Source organism: Thunnus thynnus, chromosome 21, assembly GCF_963924715.1.
Source record: "Thunnus thynnus chromosome 21, fThuThy2.1, whole genome shotgun sequence".
In the NCBI taxonomy this organism is placed as follows: Eukaryota; Metazoa; Chordata; class Actinopteri; order Scombriformes; family Scombridae; genus Thunnus; species Thunnus thynnus.
In genome coordinates this window covers 2,394,557-2,408,882 of record NC_089537.1, presented here as the reverse complement: position 1 = coordinate 2,408,882, position 14,326 = coordinate 2,394,557, and the positions used below count along the sequence as shown (strand labels likewise).

Genomic DNA, 14,326 nt, shown 5'->3' with positions numbered 1-14,326 from the left:
AACACTTTTAGTTCAGTCCTTCTTTAGCTGTACACAGTGTCATTGAAAGGGCACCTTCATAATGTATAGACACTTTTTATTTTAATTTTCAGCATCTTTTAACAGAGCATTAAAATATATTCCCATTGTTACTTCCAACAATTTGGTGCTTTTTGACAAAGACTTAACATTAGTGACTGTAAGTTACTCAATAATTCATTCTTTGTCATATAAAATAAACATATTAGATTTATTGTCCACTTCATTCATTTCATATGTACAGTCTTCATACATATAACGCTGCCATCTGCTGGTGAAAGCAAGCTACTACTGAACAGTTTATCTGCTACTGGCTGCTCTTTGGTGTCAAGTTATGCTGAGAGATACCAGTCGGTACCAAACACCAGCCAATAGCTTTTTTGCACAACAGACATGCTTACACATCACTGGTTTGAGCGATAATCATGGTCTCAGTTTTTGAATAACAGTTCCCATAATGCTTTAGGGGGATATAAACAGGAAGTATAGCGTTGCCATGGATACAGCAAATTAACAGTGGGCAACGATTTGAGCCCCGTTTTTAGCCTATATTTGTTTAGATGTTGACAAAATGGCGCCATTAAAAGTATCCCGAATGAGTTACCGTCAGTTTCTTTTTATTCTCAATTTGCAGTGTAGCCACGGATCTACAGACATTACTGGATTACCTTGATACTGAAAAAAAATTATGGGAGCGTGTGTGTTCAGAGTTTTGACGCAAATTGCGCCACGGGCCTCTTGTCTCTCACTCCGCTCCTCCGCTCAACAAATGAAGCCACATTAAAAAGAAAAACAGTTAACAACATCAATTCATTTTTACATTCATTCAATACATAGATGAGATAAACTAAATTTCCTCCAAAATCCATTTTAATTTAACCTGTTTAAGCCAAAAGATATCCTCATAAACACACACACGCTGACAGGGTCATGTGACTGTTTGACGTGGCAGTATTGAAACTGAAAGGGATCAGTCTGCAAGTTCAGACTCCATATTGAGATTTTGGAGCATGGCAGACGGATAAAAACTGACGTCTGACACAGGGTGAGTGTTAATAAAACATTCTTATTTCACCGTGAATGTGTCAGTTTCCTCCCTGAGGACTATAGAGGGGAGAAGAGTCGGAATGAACTTCTGTCGTTATAAAGAGGAGAAAGAAAAGAGGGAGATACTAACTTGTTTGTGTGTGGTATTTGCTCGGTATTTTTGGGGTGACTCATGAACAGACTTGTTTCTCTTGAATCTTGCTTTCTAATCTTACAGTCAGTGTTATTGGTTTACCTCTCAGGCTGACTGAAGTCCACAAGATGAGTGTTTGTGTGGAGGAAGAGGAGGACAGAGCAGGGTCTCCATTATCCAGCTGTCTGTCTATGAAGAGTGACCGATCCAAAGAATATCCTCCTCCAGACTTCAGTAATGAACCTGGACCCTCAGACACAAAGTAAGAGACTGGTTTTACTGTAAACTGGCTTGAAGATGATTAAGTCATTAGACATAGTAAGACACTGTTTCTGTTGTAAACTGTACTGATGGAAGATGTTTCAGTGAAGATGAAGGCAAACTGCTCTGCTAAAATATTCCTATTCATGATGCAGAACTATCATAATAGACACTGTTTCAAACTAAGATGGATCTTAATCTGCGTTTTATAGCCAGAAACCACAGATGGTATTTCTGTAGCAACCTGAAAACCTCAATGTCAATTTACACTTCAAGAATATGTTCATACAGCTTTGCCCTAACACTGAAGTCACTGTAAAGACCTGAAAGAATTTACTTCAAATGTTAAATTTTCTTGTGTTTTTAACTCGAAATATCCCTCAGATCAGCTGTTATGAATTACCAGATGTCATGATGAATCAGTGCATATCAAAAATGTGCAACATGTGGTCGAAAGGTTATTTGTGGAGAAGCTTTGCTCACCTTGATTATGTGTGTCTGAGTTTTCTCTCCAAGCTAACTGCTTATGTGAAACATGTTGAAGAAAATTAAGCTCAAAGGTTCACTTACTAATGATTTGGAGCTTGCAGTTGAAAGCTCTGAATCATGTAAGACTGCTGGTCTACCACAATTTTAGACCCCCTCTAACCTCAGTTTAAACCTAACTAACCCAAGCTAAGCTGCCCAAAGAGACTGTAAAACAGTAAAGGACATAATCAGCTCTCTTTAATGGAACAGTGAAGCAGCTGCAGGAAGTGTTTGTATTAATAGCAAACTACAGGCAGATCACTAAATGTTTAATAAGTCAGCCAGATAAGAAATGCAGTTAAGAGTTATTTTCAGCAGAGAGACAAATTAATCTCTTTATGTCAGTTTACAAGACTTAAATATGTGTTCATGAAAGCAGGAGAGTTGAAATAAAATAATAATTTTCAAGTAAGAAGCTAGACTTCTACTATCCTCCGTGACTGCCTGAGCTTCTAGACAGTGTCAGCTAAATATTTATATTTTTCAACAAAAATCAACAAACCATCATAGTGAAAAAGAAATGTCTTCACAGAGAGAAGAAGAAGAGGAGGAGTGTTTCTGTGGAGGAACAGCTGTCCTGCTGTTCTTTGTGTCAGGATGTCCTGAAGGATCCAGTCTCTACCAGCTGTGGACACTGGTTCTGCAGACAGTGCATCACCTCATACTGGGACCAGTCTGCTTCACCAGGAGACTCCTCCTGTCCCCAGTGTGGAGAAAGATCCAGAACAAGACATGGACTGCGGACAGACAGTCAGACCAGCACTGTACAAAGTAAGACTGATTGTTTTTGGGTTGGTCATAATGTGTTATGGCTAGGCTAGCGAACCCAAGAGTAGGACACTGAGGCAGGAGGCAGCGAGCAGTGTTGGAAGATAATTTATTGAGGCTTGGGCCAGGGTCTGGGCTGGTAGCCGGGAACCTGGGGCTTGGGCTTGGCGTGAAGCTGGGCAGAGGGAATGGAGAGGGGAGCCAGGCAGGGGGATTTGGGCTGGATGTGAAGCTGGGCTGAGGGAATACTGAGGGGAGCCAGGCAGAGGGATGTGCTGGGCAGGTGAGGCAGGAAGGCAGGAGAAGGGCTGGAGTCAGGCAAAGGCAAAACTGTAGGCACAGAGAAATAGGGATTAGCGATGCTGTAGAAACTGAACCGTAGTGAAGTAAGGAGGCTAGAAGTGTGACTGACTGTGATAAACAGAGTCTATGATCTGTCGGTGAGTAGGAGGTTGAACCAGATATTTAAGCAGAACTCCTGATGGATGGCAGCTGGTCGCCTGACTCTCACTCACCTGTCTCCACTCCTGTAATTAGGCACAGACAAGGGGGAGAGAGAGGCACACACACTAGGAGGAGGAGGCAGAAGTGGAGGGCATGACATAACGGCTAATTGTCAGATTGTCTTTGTTATGTTTAGTCTCACATTTTTCTCTTTTTTTAGTGAATGTTGCTCTCTGGGAGATTTTAGATGAACATAAGATCAGTCTGAGGAGGAGATGTGAATGTGTGACTGAGGGAGCTGATGAAGCAGGAAGTGAAACCCTCCTCAACAGGATCTACACTGATCTCTACATTACAGAGGGACAGAGTGAAAAGGTTAATGTCCAACATGAGGTGTGGCAGCTTGAGACAGCTACAAAGATGGATACCCTCCATGACACTCCAATCAAGTGCCACGACATCTTTAAAGTCTTACCTGACCAACAGAAACACATCAGAGTCGTGCTGACGAACGGCATAGCTGGCACTGGAAAAACCTTCTCAGTGCAGAAGTTCACTCTGGACTGGGCAGAGGGCTTGGAAAACCAAGATGTCAGTCTGGTGATTCTGCTTTCGTTCAGGGAACTGAACTTGATTAAAGATGAGCAGTACAGTCTTCTCATGCTGATACATGATTTCCATCCAACATTACAGAAGGTCACAGCAGAGAAGCTCGCTGACAGTAAAGTTTTGTTCATCTTTGACGGCCTAGATGAAAGCAGACTTTCACTGGATTTTAAGAACAGGAAGGTTGTGTCTGATGTCACACAGAAGTCATCAGTCAACGTGCTGTTGACAAACCTCATTGAGGGGAATCTGCTTCCTTCAGCTCTCGTCTGGATAACTTCTCAACCTGCAGCAGCCAATCAGATCCCTCCTACATGTGTTGACAGGGTAACAGAAGTACGAGGTTTCACTGACGCACAGAAGGAGGAGTACTTCAGGAGGAGATTCAGTGATGAAGAGCTGTCCAGCAGAATCGTCTCACACATCAAGACAACCAGGAGCTTCCACATCATGTGTCGAATCCCAGTCTTCTGCTGGACCACTGCTACAGTTCTGGAGCACATTTTAACTACAGACCAGAGAGGAGAGCTGCCCAAGACCCTGACTGACATGTACTCACACTTCCTGCTGGTTCAGACAAAGAGGAGGAAGCACAAGTATGATGAGGAACATGAGACAAGTCCAAAGGAGCTGACGGAGGCTGACAGGGAAGTTCTTCTAAAGCTGGGGAGGCTGGCATTTGAACATCTGGAGAAAGGAAACATGTTCTACCGAGAAGACCTGGAGCAGTGTGGTCTTGATGTCACAGAGGCCTCGTTGTTATCAGGAGTTTGTACAGGGATCCTCAAAAGAGAGCGTGTGATCCTCCAGAAAACAGTCTACTGCTTTATTCATCTGAGTGTTCAGGAGTTTCTGGCCGCAGTCTACATGCACCACTGTTACGCCAACAGCATTACAGAGGTATTGGATGACTTCCTGGGAGATGTGGATGATGATGATGAATTAATCTATAAAGATTATGGTGATGAATTCTTTGATGATGATGGAATCACTGATGATGACGATGATGATGGGGACAATGACCATTACATATCCCTAGATGTCTTCCTGAGGAGAGCCATGGAGAAATCTCTCAGAAGTGAAAATGGCCACCTGGACCTCTTTGTTCGCTTCCTTCATGGCCTCTCTCTGGAGTCCAACCAGAGTCTCTTAGGAGGCCTGCTGGGTTGGACAGTGAACAGTCCAAAAGTCATCCGGAAAGCCACCAACAAACTGAAGGAGAAGAAGACCCAAATCTCTCCTGACAGAAGCATCAACATCTTGCACTGTCTGATGGAGATGAATGACTACTCAGTGCATCAGGAGATCCAAGAGTTCCTGAAGTCAGAGAACAGATCAGACAAGGAACTCTCTGAGATCCACTGCTCAGCTCTGGCCTACATGCTGCAGATGTCAGAGGAGGTTCTGGATGAGTTGGATCTGAACAAGTACAACACATCACATGAGGGACAACTGAGACTGATCCCTGCTGTGAGGAACTGCAGAAAGGCTGTGTAAGTCCAGATGTGATTATCAACATTATAAATCAGTCACATCAGAACATACACACATCTCTTGTGTCCAGGTGCTCAGTCCAAAAAGTTTAAGATATTTCCTGTTGCCTCTGTACCCAACTCTGAAGAGCCTGTTTGGGCTCGAAATGATGTACTGTTTGTACATGTAACAAAGAAACATTTTTAAGATAGCATTTCACAGTGTTGAGAGTGATTGGGAAACAAGGTATCAACATTATAAAGCCAATTTTACATAAATCATATCAATATTACAATTAAGTGTAATGTTAATGTATAGTGCATGCTGTAAAGCATGTATCACTTTACATTAGAGATGCACCTACGTGCAATTTCTGGGCCAATAACAACAACCCAAAATTATCTGTTTGTTGTGGCTAATACCAAAACAATAACCATTAAAGCTGCAAGCAGCGATGATCAGACCTTACTCCTTCACACACGTCGGGGTACACTGCACTCAAACTACGCTGCACTCAAACTGCTATTATTGCAAGGCAACATGATACAACATACACATTCCAGAGGGCACCTGACATGGATATACATTTCCATGAATATCGGACATTGCTTGTAGGAGATACCTATCACTTCCTGTGTCCACTATGTGGTGCTAGAGAAAACCCACTAATTATATGTCATGTTGCTGTATATCATGTGTAGACCACACCATGTAAGGTAAACTTCCTGTTGTCAGTAGGTGAAGCAATGACTATGAATCAATATTGACATGGTTGAGTGGTTTGGCCAGGTGGGGGGGGGGATTATTAGCAGCCACACATTTCTCCATTCTCTGTTTCTCTGTTTAGCGTCGTCAGGTTAGGCTAACCCATTGTTGCTAACTTCGGAGCTAACCCCCAAGCTGCAGCATTTATTAACAGGTACACTGTAGTCTGTACTCTAAAAAAGGCAAGAGAAAGAAATCAGCAGTGGTCAAATGAGCTAGAGAGTTAATGAAGAGAGGGATCGCTTGTAGCGAGAATGCCGATAAATCAGATGAAAATGTTATTTCCTGATTGTTTCAAAGCGGTTACATTCCGGAGGACAAATAAACAGGCCCACACCCCAACACACCTCCGGCCTTACTGCTAACCTTTTCCTCTGCTCTGCTCACATTCACCGTCACATTTCTGACGCTCGCTCTCTTGCTTAACCACTCACCTGCTGATGTACTGCCTTATTCCTTAAAAGGAGTTACGCTACCTGCAGTTTCCCAGGCAACAACACAGACGTTGACTCACGTTTCGAAACAGCACTGCTCAGAGGCTCCCAAATGCTATTTGGATATTTGGTGTCATTATTGGCATTTTTAAAAAATATTTTTTGGCCTGGCGGGGCTCTTGTTGGCCTGGTGGCCCACCAGGCCTGTACTATAATAGGGGAAACACTGCATGAGAAATTTGGGGCAGATTGGACAATGTAAAGCCAAGTTACAACAATTTCCTGTTTAATGCCCCAAACATGTTTTGGGCAAAATTGTCCAGCATGCCACGCCAAGGGCGTTCCATGAAAATTAAAAAGCTTTGCTATTTAGCACCACAAAGGTGTTTAGATGTAAGCTACCAAATTTCAAGTCACTCGAGTTAAATCTCTAGGAGGAGTTTGTTTGAATACAACACCTGTCAATGGCTTCACTTTGCAAAAAAATTGCAAAGTAGATTCAAAATGACTGACTTCCTGATGGACTTAGGGTATGGCTCCAAGAGAAATTCCATTCATCCCTCCTTTACATACATGTACACTGTAAAACTTACAAATTATTAAAGTGTTTTCAGCTTGTGTTACAGCTGCTTGTTACCAAAATTGTACATCAGTTATTCTTACAATTGTTCTTCAGTTGTAACAAAAACTTTGAGAGCAAGAAAATTTAACTTAATAGTTGGTGTGTTTACACTTATGAACACAATTATTCTGTTTAGTTGTTTGACTTTGCATAGTGTCTATTTTATAATAAAAGTGTATGATTTTAGTGTATTTAAATGTAATATAATTTTTAATAACAGGCTGCCTGTTATTAAATTTTAATAACAGGCTGAGTGGACTCTCAGGGACTCACTGTGAAATTGTGGCCTCAGCTCTGAAGTCCAACCCCTCCCATCTGAGAGAGCTGGATCTGAGTAACACCAACCTTCAGGGTGCGGAGATGAAGCTGCTGTCTGCTGGACTGGAGAATCCACACTGTAGACTGGAGACTCTAAGGTCAGTTCACTGACTGTGTTTTACTATTGTACATCTTGTATTTAACCAGTTTTTTAAATACATAACAGAAGTTTCAGATAATTTGTTTTTCACAAATCACTAAAAGTCCAAAATGCCTAAACAGTTGGTTTCACCTTGAATTTAGTCTACAATCAAAAAGGTCTGGTATTTGCAAGAAAACTGTTGAAGTTATTGGACAATTACCTGTGAGACCAAGTTAATGTTTATAATTTTTGGTATGCGTGTGAATCTCAAATCTGTAAATCAAATGGGAAAAAGTTCAGACTTTCACTGCATTTTCAAGAATAATGTTTTTATATTAAACATTGAGAACACACTATTTTGAAGGAACCTATGCCTAAAGTCTTTCTCACACACACACTAAAACTCTCATATGGGGATACAGACAAAGAGAGCAAATCATATTTCAAAATGCAGTATGTATCTTTAGTTGTGTCTGAGCTGCCACCAATGAAATGTGAGACTTCAACAGGTGCTTGATGTCTCCTGTCAGAAAATGATATCACTTTGGATAGCTGCACACCCAGTTAAAAGGGAAGTCATGTGAAAGTTTGGTGTTTGGCACTGATGACAGTCAGTCAGCGGTGATAATGAGAGTAAATCTGTGGTAAGACATAAATGCCTCAGTAGAAGAAAAAATTTCTTTGTATTCACTCAAGTACTGTAGTGTTTTTAATGAAATTACACACTTATTACAGACTTGATCAAGGGCAGTAGCATTTTAGTGATCTGTGTTGAGATGAATAGGTGTCTGAATGCTGTGGTACCATTTGGATGATGTCTGCATAAGACTGACATGATGATAACAGATAACACAATCTGCTCATATTAGGGAAAAGCTAATTGATTAGGACATAATAATGTTGAATTATACATATACATACAAAACCTGAACGGATCTGGTGGATTGTAATGGATTTTTATCGACATGATGTATTCTTTATTTAGATTGAGAGACTGCAGTTTGTCAGAGATCAGCTGTGCTTCTCTGGTCTCAGCTCTGAAGTCCAACCCCTGCCATCTGAGAAAGCTGGATCTGTCTAGAAACAAGCTACAGGATTCAGGAGTGAAGCTGCTGTGTGAATTTCTGGAGAGTCCACACTGTAGACTGAAGACTCTGGGGTCAGACATCATTCTTCACTTCTGTGCTAAGATTATTATGATGGTAAAAGTTGTGGTGACATTAATCTGCAGACATAAGGATGATGTTATGTTGACTCATGCTGAGTATCTTACCATTGATGTCTATTTTCTTCTTAGTGGTTTAGTCTATTGACTGTCAGAGCTACAGATTTAAAACCTTAATATAACAAGAAAATGCTCCTCTGGGTAATTCACTGTTAAGTCACTTTGTCTTTATTGAAGTAGAAGCATGTTGTCATTAATATTAATAAGAGCTCTTTTTCACTGTTTGTATTTGACAGTTTTTAACCTGCATCCCGTTGGGTTCAGGTGTTTGGAGTTTCCATTTTCTAAACTTCTACATTCTAAACCTTCTTCAGCTCTGAACAGATTATTAAACATTGAATGATTACAAGCGGGAACATTGTCTTCTGAAGTGTCATTTTTTCTTCATTCAGATTGAATTCCTGCAGTTTGTCAGAAATTAGCCATGCTTCTCTGGTCTCAGCTCTGAAGTCCAACCCCTCCCATTTGAGAGAGCTGGAACTGAGCTACAACAATGTGAAGGATTCAGGAGTGAAGCTGCTGTGTGATTTTCTGGAGAGTCCACACTGTAGACTGGAGACTCTGAGGTCAGACACCATTTTTTTTTGACTTCTGTGTTGAGATTAATATAATGTGACAGTTATGGTGACACTAATCTGTAAACATAAGGATGATGGTTATGAGGTAAAATCCCCCTCAGATTTTGACATTCAAATGTTTTCAAATATTTAAATACTATTTAAATGTTTAATTTTAAACCATAGTTAACCCTTTAAAAACATGCATCAAACATTCAGATCTTTGTTTTAATCAATTTTGATAACGTTAAAACAGCTGTGACCTCATAGAGTTTATGCAGATCCATACTGAGCATCTTTTTGGTCTTCATATATAACAGTAGAAAAGCTCCACTGGCTAATTCACTGTTAATTCACTATGTCTCTCGTGAAGTAGAAGCATGTTGTCATTACATTCTAAACCTTCTTACGCTCTGAACAGATTGTGAAACATGATTATTACAAGCAGGAACATTGTCTTCTGAAGTGACATAATTTACTCTTCATTCAGATTTACTGACCCCAGTTTGTCAGGGATCGGCTTTGCTTCTCTGGCCTCAGCTCTGAAGTCCAACCCCTCCCATCTGAGAGAGCTAGAACTGATGCACAACATGCTGCAGGATTCAGGAGTGAAGTTGCTGTGTGGTTTTCTGGAGAGTCCACAATGTAGACTGGAGACTCTGAGGTCATACATCTTTTTTTTGGCATTTTCTGCCTTTATTTTTATATTCTAAACCTTCATAATCTTTCTTAATCTGTTCTTCTCTGACCAGATTATGGAATGTTGAATGATTTCAAGCAGGAACATTTTTTTCTAATGCTAAATCATTTATTCTTCATTCAGTTTGTGGTACTGCAGTTTGTCAGAGATCAGCTGTGCTTTTCTGGCCTCAGCTCTGAAGTCCAACCCCTCCCATCTGAGAGAGCTGGATTTGGGCTACAACAAGCTGCAGAATTCAGGAGTTAAGCCGCTGTGTGATTTTCTGGAGAGTCCACACTGTAGACTAGAGACTCTGAGGTCAGACGCCGTTTATGTTACTTCTGTGCTCAGATTAAACTGTATGATGTGGATGTTGTGATGACATTATACTGCAAACATAGGGATGGTGTTTAAGAGGTAAAATCCCCTTCAGATTTAGACATTCAAATGTTGTTTTCAAATGTTTAAATAATATTTAATGATTTTAATGTTTGACAGCATGTTTTAAACCATAACACGTTTAAAACATGCTGTCAAACATTAAAATCTTAGTTTTAATGTCAAAAGTTTTAATGAGGTTTGACCTCATAGATTTTATCCTGATCCATACTGAGCACCTTGTTGAGCTTCATATTTAAAACATATTTAATATAACATTAAGAATCCAACACTGGCTGCTTCACCCTTACCTTCTTAAACATTTGATCTTCACCTTAAATTTAACCTTAATGTAAATATAAATTTTAAAAAGACATTCATGTTTTTTTCTAAACCTTAATGATGATATGTGATGTTTATACTAACTGAAAAATTAAAACTGAAGATGACATGATTTTTACGGCTTCGTCATTCCATAAAATAGAAATATTGTAGATGTCTGGAGAATAAATATGTTCACATTTCTCTAAAATCCATCCTGTCATATTTGGTGTCTTTTAAAACTTTTGGATCTTGAGTAGAATCTGAAGTAAATGTCAGTGTTTTTAACTTGCATTTGGCTGCACAACATGAGTTTGTATAGATGGAGTCACTGGTGTAGCTGCAGAGTTGAAGAGGTGAAGTCACCACATCTTTATTGAAGTAGCAGCATGATGTCGTTAATATTAATGAGAGCTCTTTTTCACTGTTTGTATTTGACAGTTTTTAACCTGCATCCTGTTGGGTTCAGGTGTTTCAAGTTTCCATTTTCTAAACTTCTCCATTCTAAACCCTCTTCAGCCCTGAACACATTATGGAATATTGAATGATTTCAAGCAGGAACTTCGATTTCTAAAGTGACATCATTTATTCTTTATTCAGTTTGTGGTCCTGCAGTTTGTCAGAGATCAGCTGTGCTTTTCTGGCCTCAGCTCTGAAGTCCAACCCCTCCCATCTGAGAGAGCTGGATTTGGGCTGCAACAAGCTGCAGGATTCAGGAGTGAAGCTGCTGTGTGATTTTCTGGAGAGTCCACACTGTAGACTGGAGAGTCTGAGGTTAGACACCATTTTTTTACTTCCGTGCTGAGATTAATATGATGTGAAAATTGTGGTGACACTAATCTGCAGACATAAGGATGATATTCTGCTGATCCACACTGAGTATCTTAAAGGTAAAGTCTGTTTGGTTCTTTAGTGGTTTAGTGCATTGACTGTGTCAGAGCTGCACATTTAAATCTTAAATACAACAAGATAAAAACGACACTGGACAATTCACTGTAAACCTCTAAAATATTGATTATAGTAACAAACATAATATCCAGTATTTGCTCGTTCCAACACATTTATGAAGCTATGCAGTGTTTATACTGACTGAAATATTCAAACATAAGATGCCATGATATTTTTTATGGCTTCACGATTCCATGAAACTGAAATATCCTATTTTCCCTAAATCAATTTTGACATATTTGGATGTTGAGTAAATAGAGGTCAGTGTTTTTTACTTGTGTTTGGCTGCATGACATGAGTTTGTATAGATGGAGTCACTGGTGGAGCTGCAGAGATTAAGGGGTGAAGTCACTGTCTTTATTGAAGTAGCAGCATGTTGTCATTAATATTAATGAGAGCTCCTTTTCAATGTTTGTATTAGACAGTTTTTATCCTGCATCCTGTTGGGTTCAGGTGTTTGGAGTTTCCATTTTCTAAACTCCTTCATTCTAAACCTCTGAACAGATTATGAAACATTGAATGATTTCAAGCAGGAACTTTGTCTTCTAAAGTGACATCATTTATTCTTTATTCAGATTGAGTCGCTGCACGTTGTCAAAGATCAGCTGTTCTTCTCTGGCCTCAGCTCTGAAGTCCAACCCCTCACATCTGAGAAAGCTGGATCTGAATGACAATGAGCTGTGGGATTCAGATGTGAAGGAACTGTGTGATCTTCAGGAGAGTCCACACTTTAGACTGGATACTCTGAGGTCAGTAGAGAGTTGAAGTCAGTCCATGCTGGTTTCAGGAGTATTGTATTAAACACAGTTACTATCAAAGCAAATATCCAGTATTTCCTGGTGAACCTCCAATTTAAATGTATCACAAAAGTGTATCTGCAGTAATGATTTGTTCATGACTCTCAGCAGTTTATTTCCTCTGTGTAGTTCAGTGAAATCTGCAGAGGAAACAGATTTGATACCAAAAGTCTCTGCAGGTCTGTGAACTTGAACTGTGAGCTCAGTGTGTTCACTCCAATACATTAACATGAGAGCTGAAAAGAAGCTGGCCACGCTGCACAGCTGTTCCACTTCTGGTCTGAACAGGACTGAAGTCCCTGCTGCTCTTTATACTGGATGTGCTGCATCACTGACTGACAGCTGATTGAGTCTCACTAAACATTGATTTATGACTTCTGTTGTTTCTTCTTTTCTCATCAGCTGGTGGTGGTGATCTCTGTAAGAGTGTGAGTGAACATCCAGGGGTGTGTGTTGAGGGAGGATCAGCTGTATCCTGATGATCCAGAGAGGTTGAAGCAACAGCAGCAGCTTGTGTGTAGAGAGGCTCTGACTGGGCCATGTTACTGGGAGGTAGAGTGGAGAGGAGAGCTTCATCCAGTAGTAACTGTATGTTACTGTTGTAGCTGCTGGAGGTGGAGCTAGTTGGAACTACTTTATATTCCGTTAGCTAGTTTAGTCCAGTGGTTCCCAACCTGGGGTCAGGACCCTCCAATAGAGGGGCCTGACCCTGATAAATCTGAGGAGTCGTGAGATGATTAATGAGAGAGGAAAGAAGGAAAAAAAAAGTTCTGATACACAAATCTGTTTTCAGTTTTGGGGCTTTTTCTCTAATCTTTGGTTTTTGGTGAAATATTTGGTCATTTGAACATTTATTGAAATGAAACCATATGAGAAGTTTAGAGGAGAAAATCACTATTTGGTGGAGCTGTTAACAACTCATAGACATCTGAAATGTGACCCTGACTAGAAAGTGCTTTTTGTAAAGTGTCAAAAGCCCAAATGGTTGGAAACCACTGGTTTCATTTTTAACAATGTGTTGTATTTTAAAAGCTTGTTATATTATCCATTGTGTCAAATCTTCATCTGAAAAGTAACTAAAGCTGTCAAATAAATGTAGTGGAGTAGAAAGTACAATATTTCCCTCTGAAATGTAGTGGAATGGAAGTATCATTTAGCATAAAATGGAAATACTCAAGTACAAGTTTTAGGTACTTGTACTTTGCTTAAGTACAGTACTTGAGTAAATGTACTTAGTTACTTTCCAGCACTGCTGGCTGAACTCCTGTAAAGATTACAGGCACTGCAGTATTTTGGTGTTGCAGTACCACCATGTGTAATGATTCAGTATTGCAGCTACGTTCCAGACATTATTTCTTTATACCTTTCAGCAAAGAATGCAGCAATCAGCCTGCAGGTCAAGTGTCATTCATATTAGTGCTCAGTTTCGGGTCACCTTTGTTTTTTTTGATGAATTCTGTAATTATTGCTATTATTGCTATTATTAACACATGCCTCCTGACATCCACAGCCTATCTCACCTGTTTCCTATGTAACACAAGTTGTCAGATATTAAGAGAGATATAATTCTGGCCTGGGGGTGGTAAATAAAGCTTATTTGTTCTCCTGTTCTCTCTGTATTTTCAGTGTATTTCTTTTCACTATTCAGGTGTTCTGAATGTACACCAGCTGCTAGATGCACCCAGGACTAAACTTTCTCTCCACAGCTTGTTCAATCTCAGCTCTCGGTGTAATCATTTGCATTATTACACTAATTTTATTAATGAGTCTGCTGTCTATGAGTTTGTCATCTTGTATTATTGCAGAAGAGATTACAGCCCTGGAAGATGTTCCTTTTCATATGGACTGTCAGTGTTTCAACCAGCATCATTGTTTCATCATTGCAAAGCTTGTTTAATTTTTTTTAAAGCAAAACTGTTGTT

General features: G+C 39.9%; 1 protein-coding gene across 6 annotated transcripts; it reads left to right on the top strand.

The window, feature by feature from the left end:
• Positions 1 to 461: 461 nt before the first annotated feature.
• LOC137173814 (protein NLRC3-like) lies at positions 462 to 14,023 on the top strand. Of its 6 annotated transcripts, none has more exons than XM_067578899.1 (12): positions 463 to 1,063; positions 1,308 to 1,460; positions 2,520 to 2,758; positions 3,447 to 5,298; positions 7,348 to 7,515; positions 8,485 to 8,658; positions 9,117 to 9,290; positions 9,772 to 9,945; positions 10,105 to 10,278; positions 11,260 to 11,433; positions 12,183 to 12,356; positions 12,807 to 14,023. In XM_067578899.1, exons 2-12 carry the CDS (start codon positions 1,327 to 1,329, stop codon positions 12,817 to 12,819), a joined length of 3,450 nt encoding a protein of 1,149 aa, XP_067435000.1. In that variant the 5' UTR covers positions 463 to 1,063; positions 1,308 to 1,326; the 3' UTR covers positions 12,820 to 14,023. The 6 variants fall into 6 exon arrangements, with proteins under 6 accessions (XP_067435003.1, XP_067435000.1, XP_067435001.1 ...); XM_067578898.1 differs by having other exon boundaries at positions 469 to 1,063; positions 1,283 to 1,460; positions 3,420 to 5,298; XM_067578897.1 differs by having other exon boundaries at positions 470 to 1,063; positions 3,420 to 5,298.
• The last annotated feature ends 303 nt before the right edge of the window (positions 14,024 to 14,326 follow it).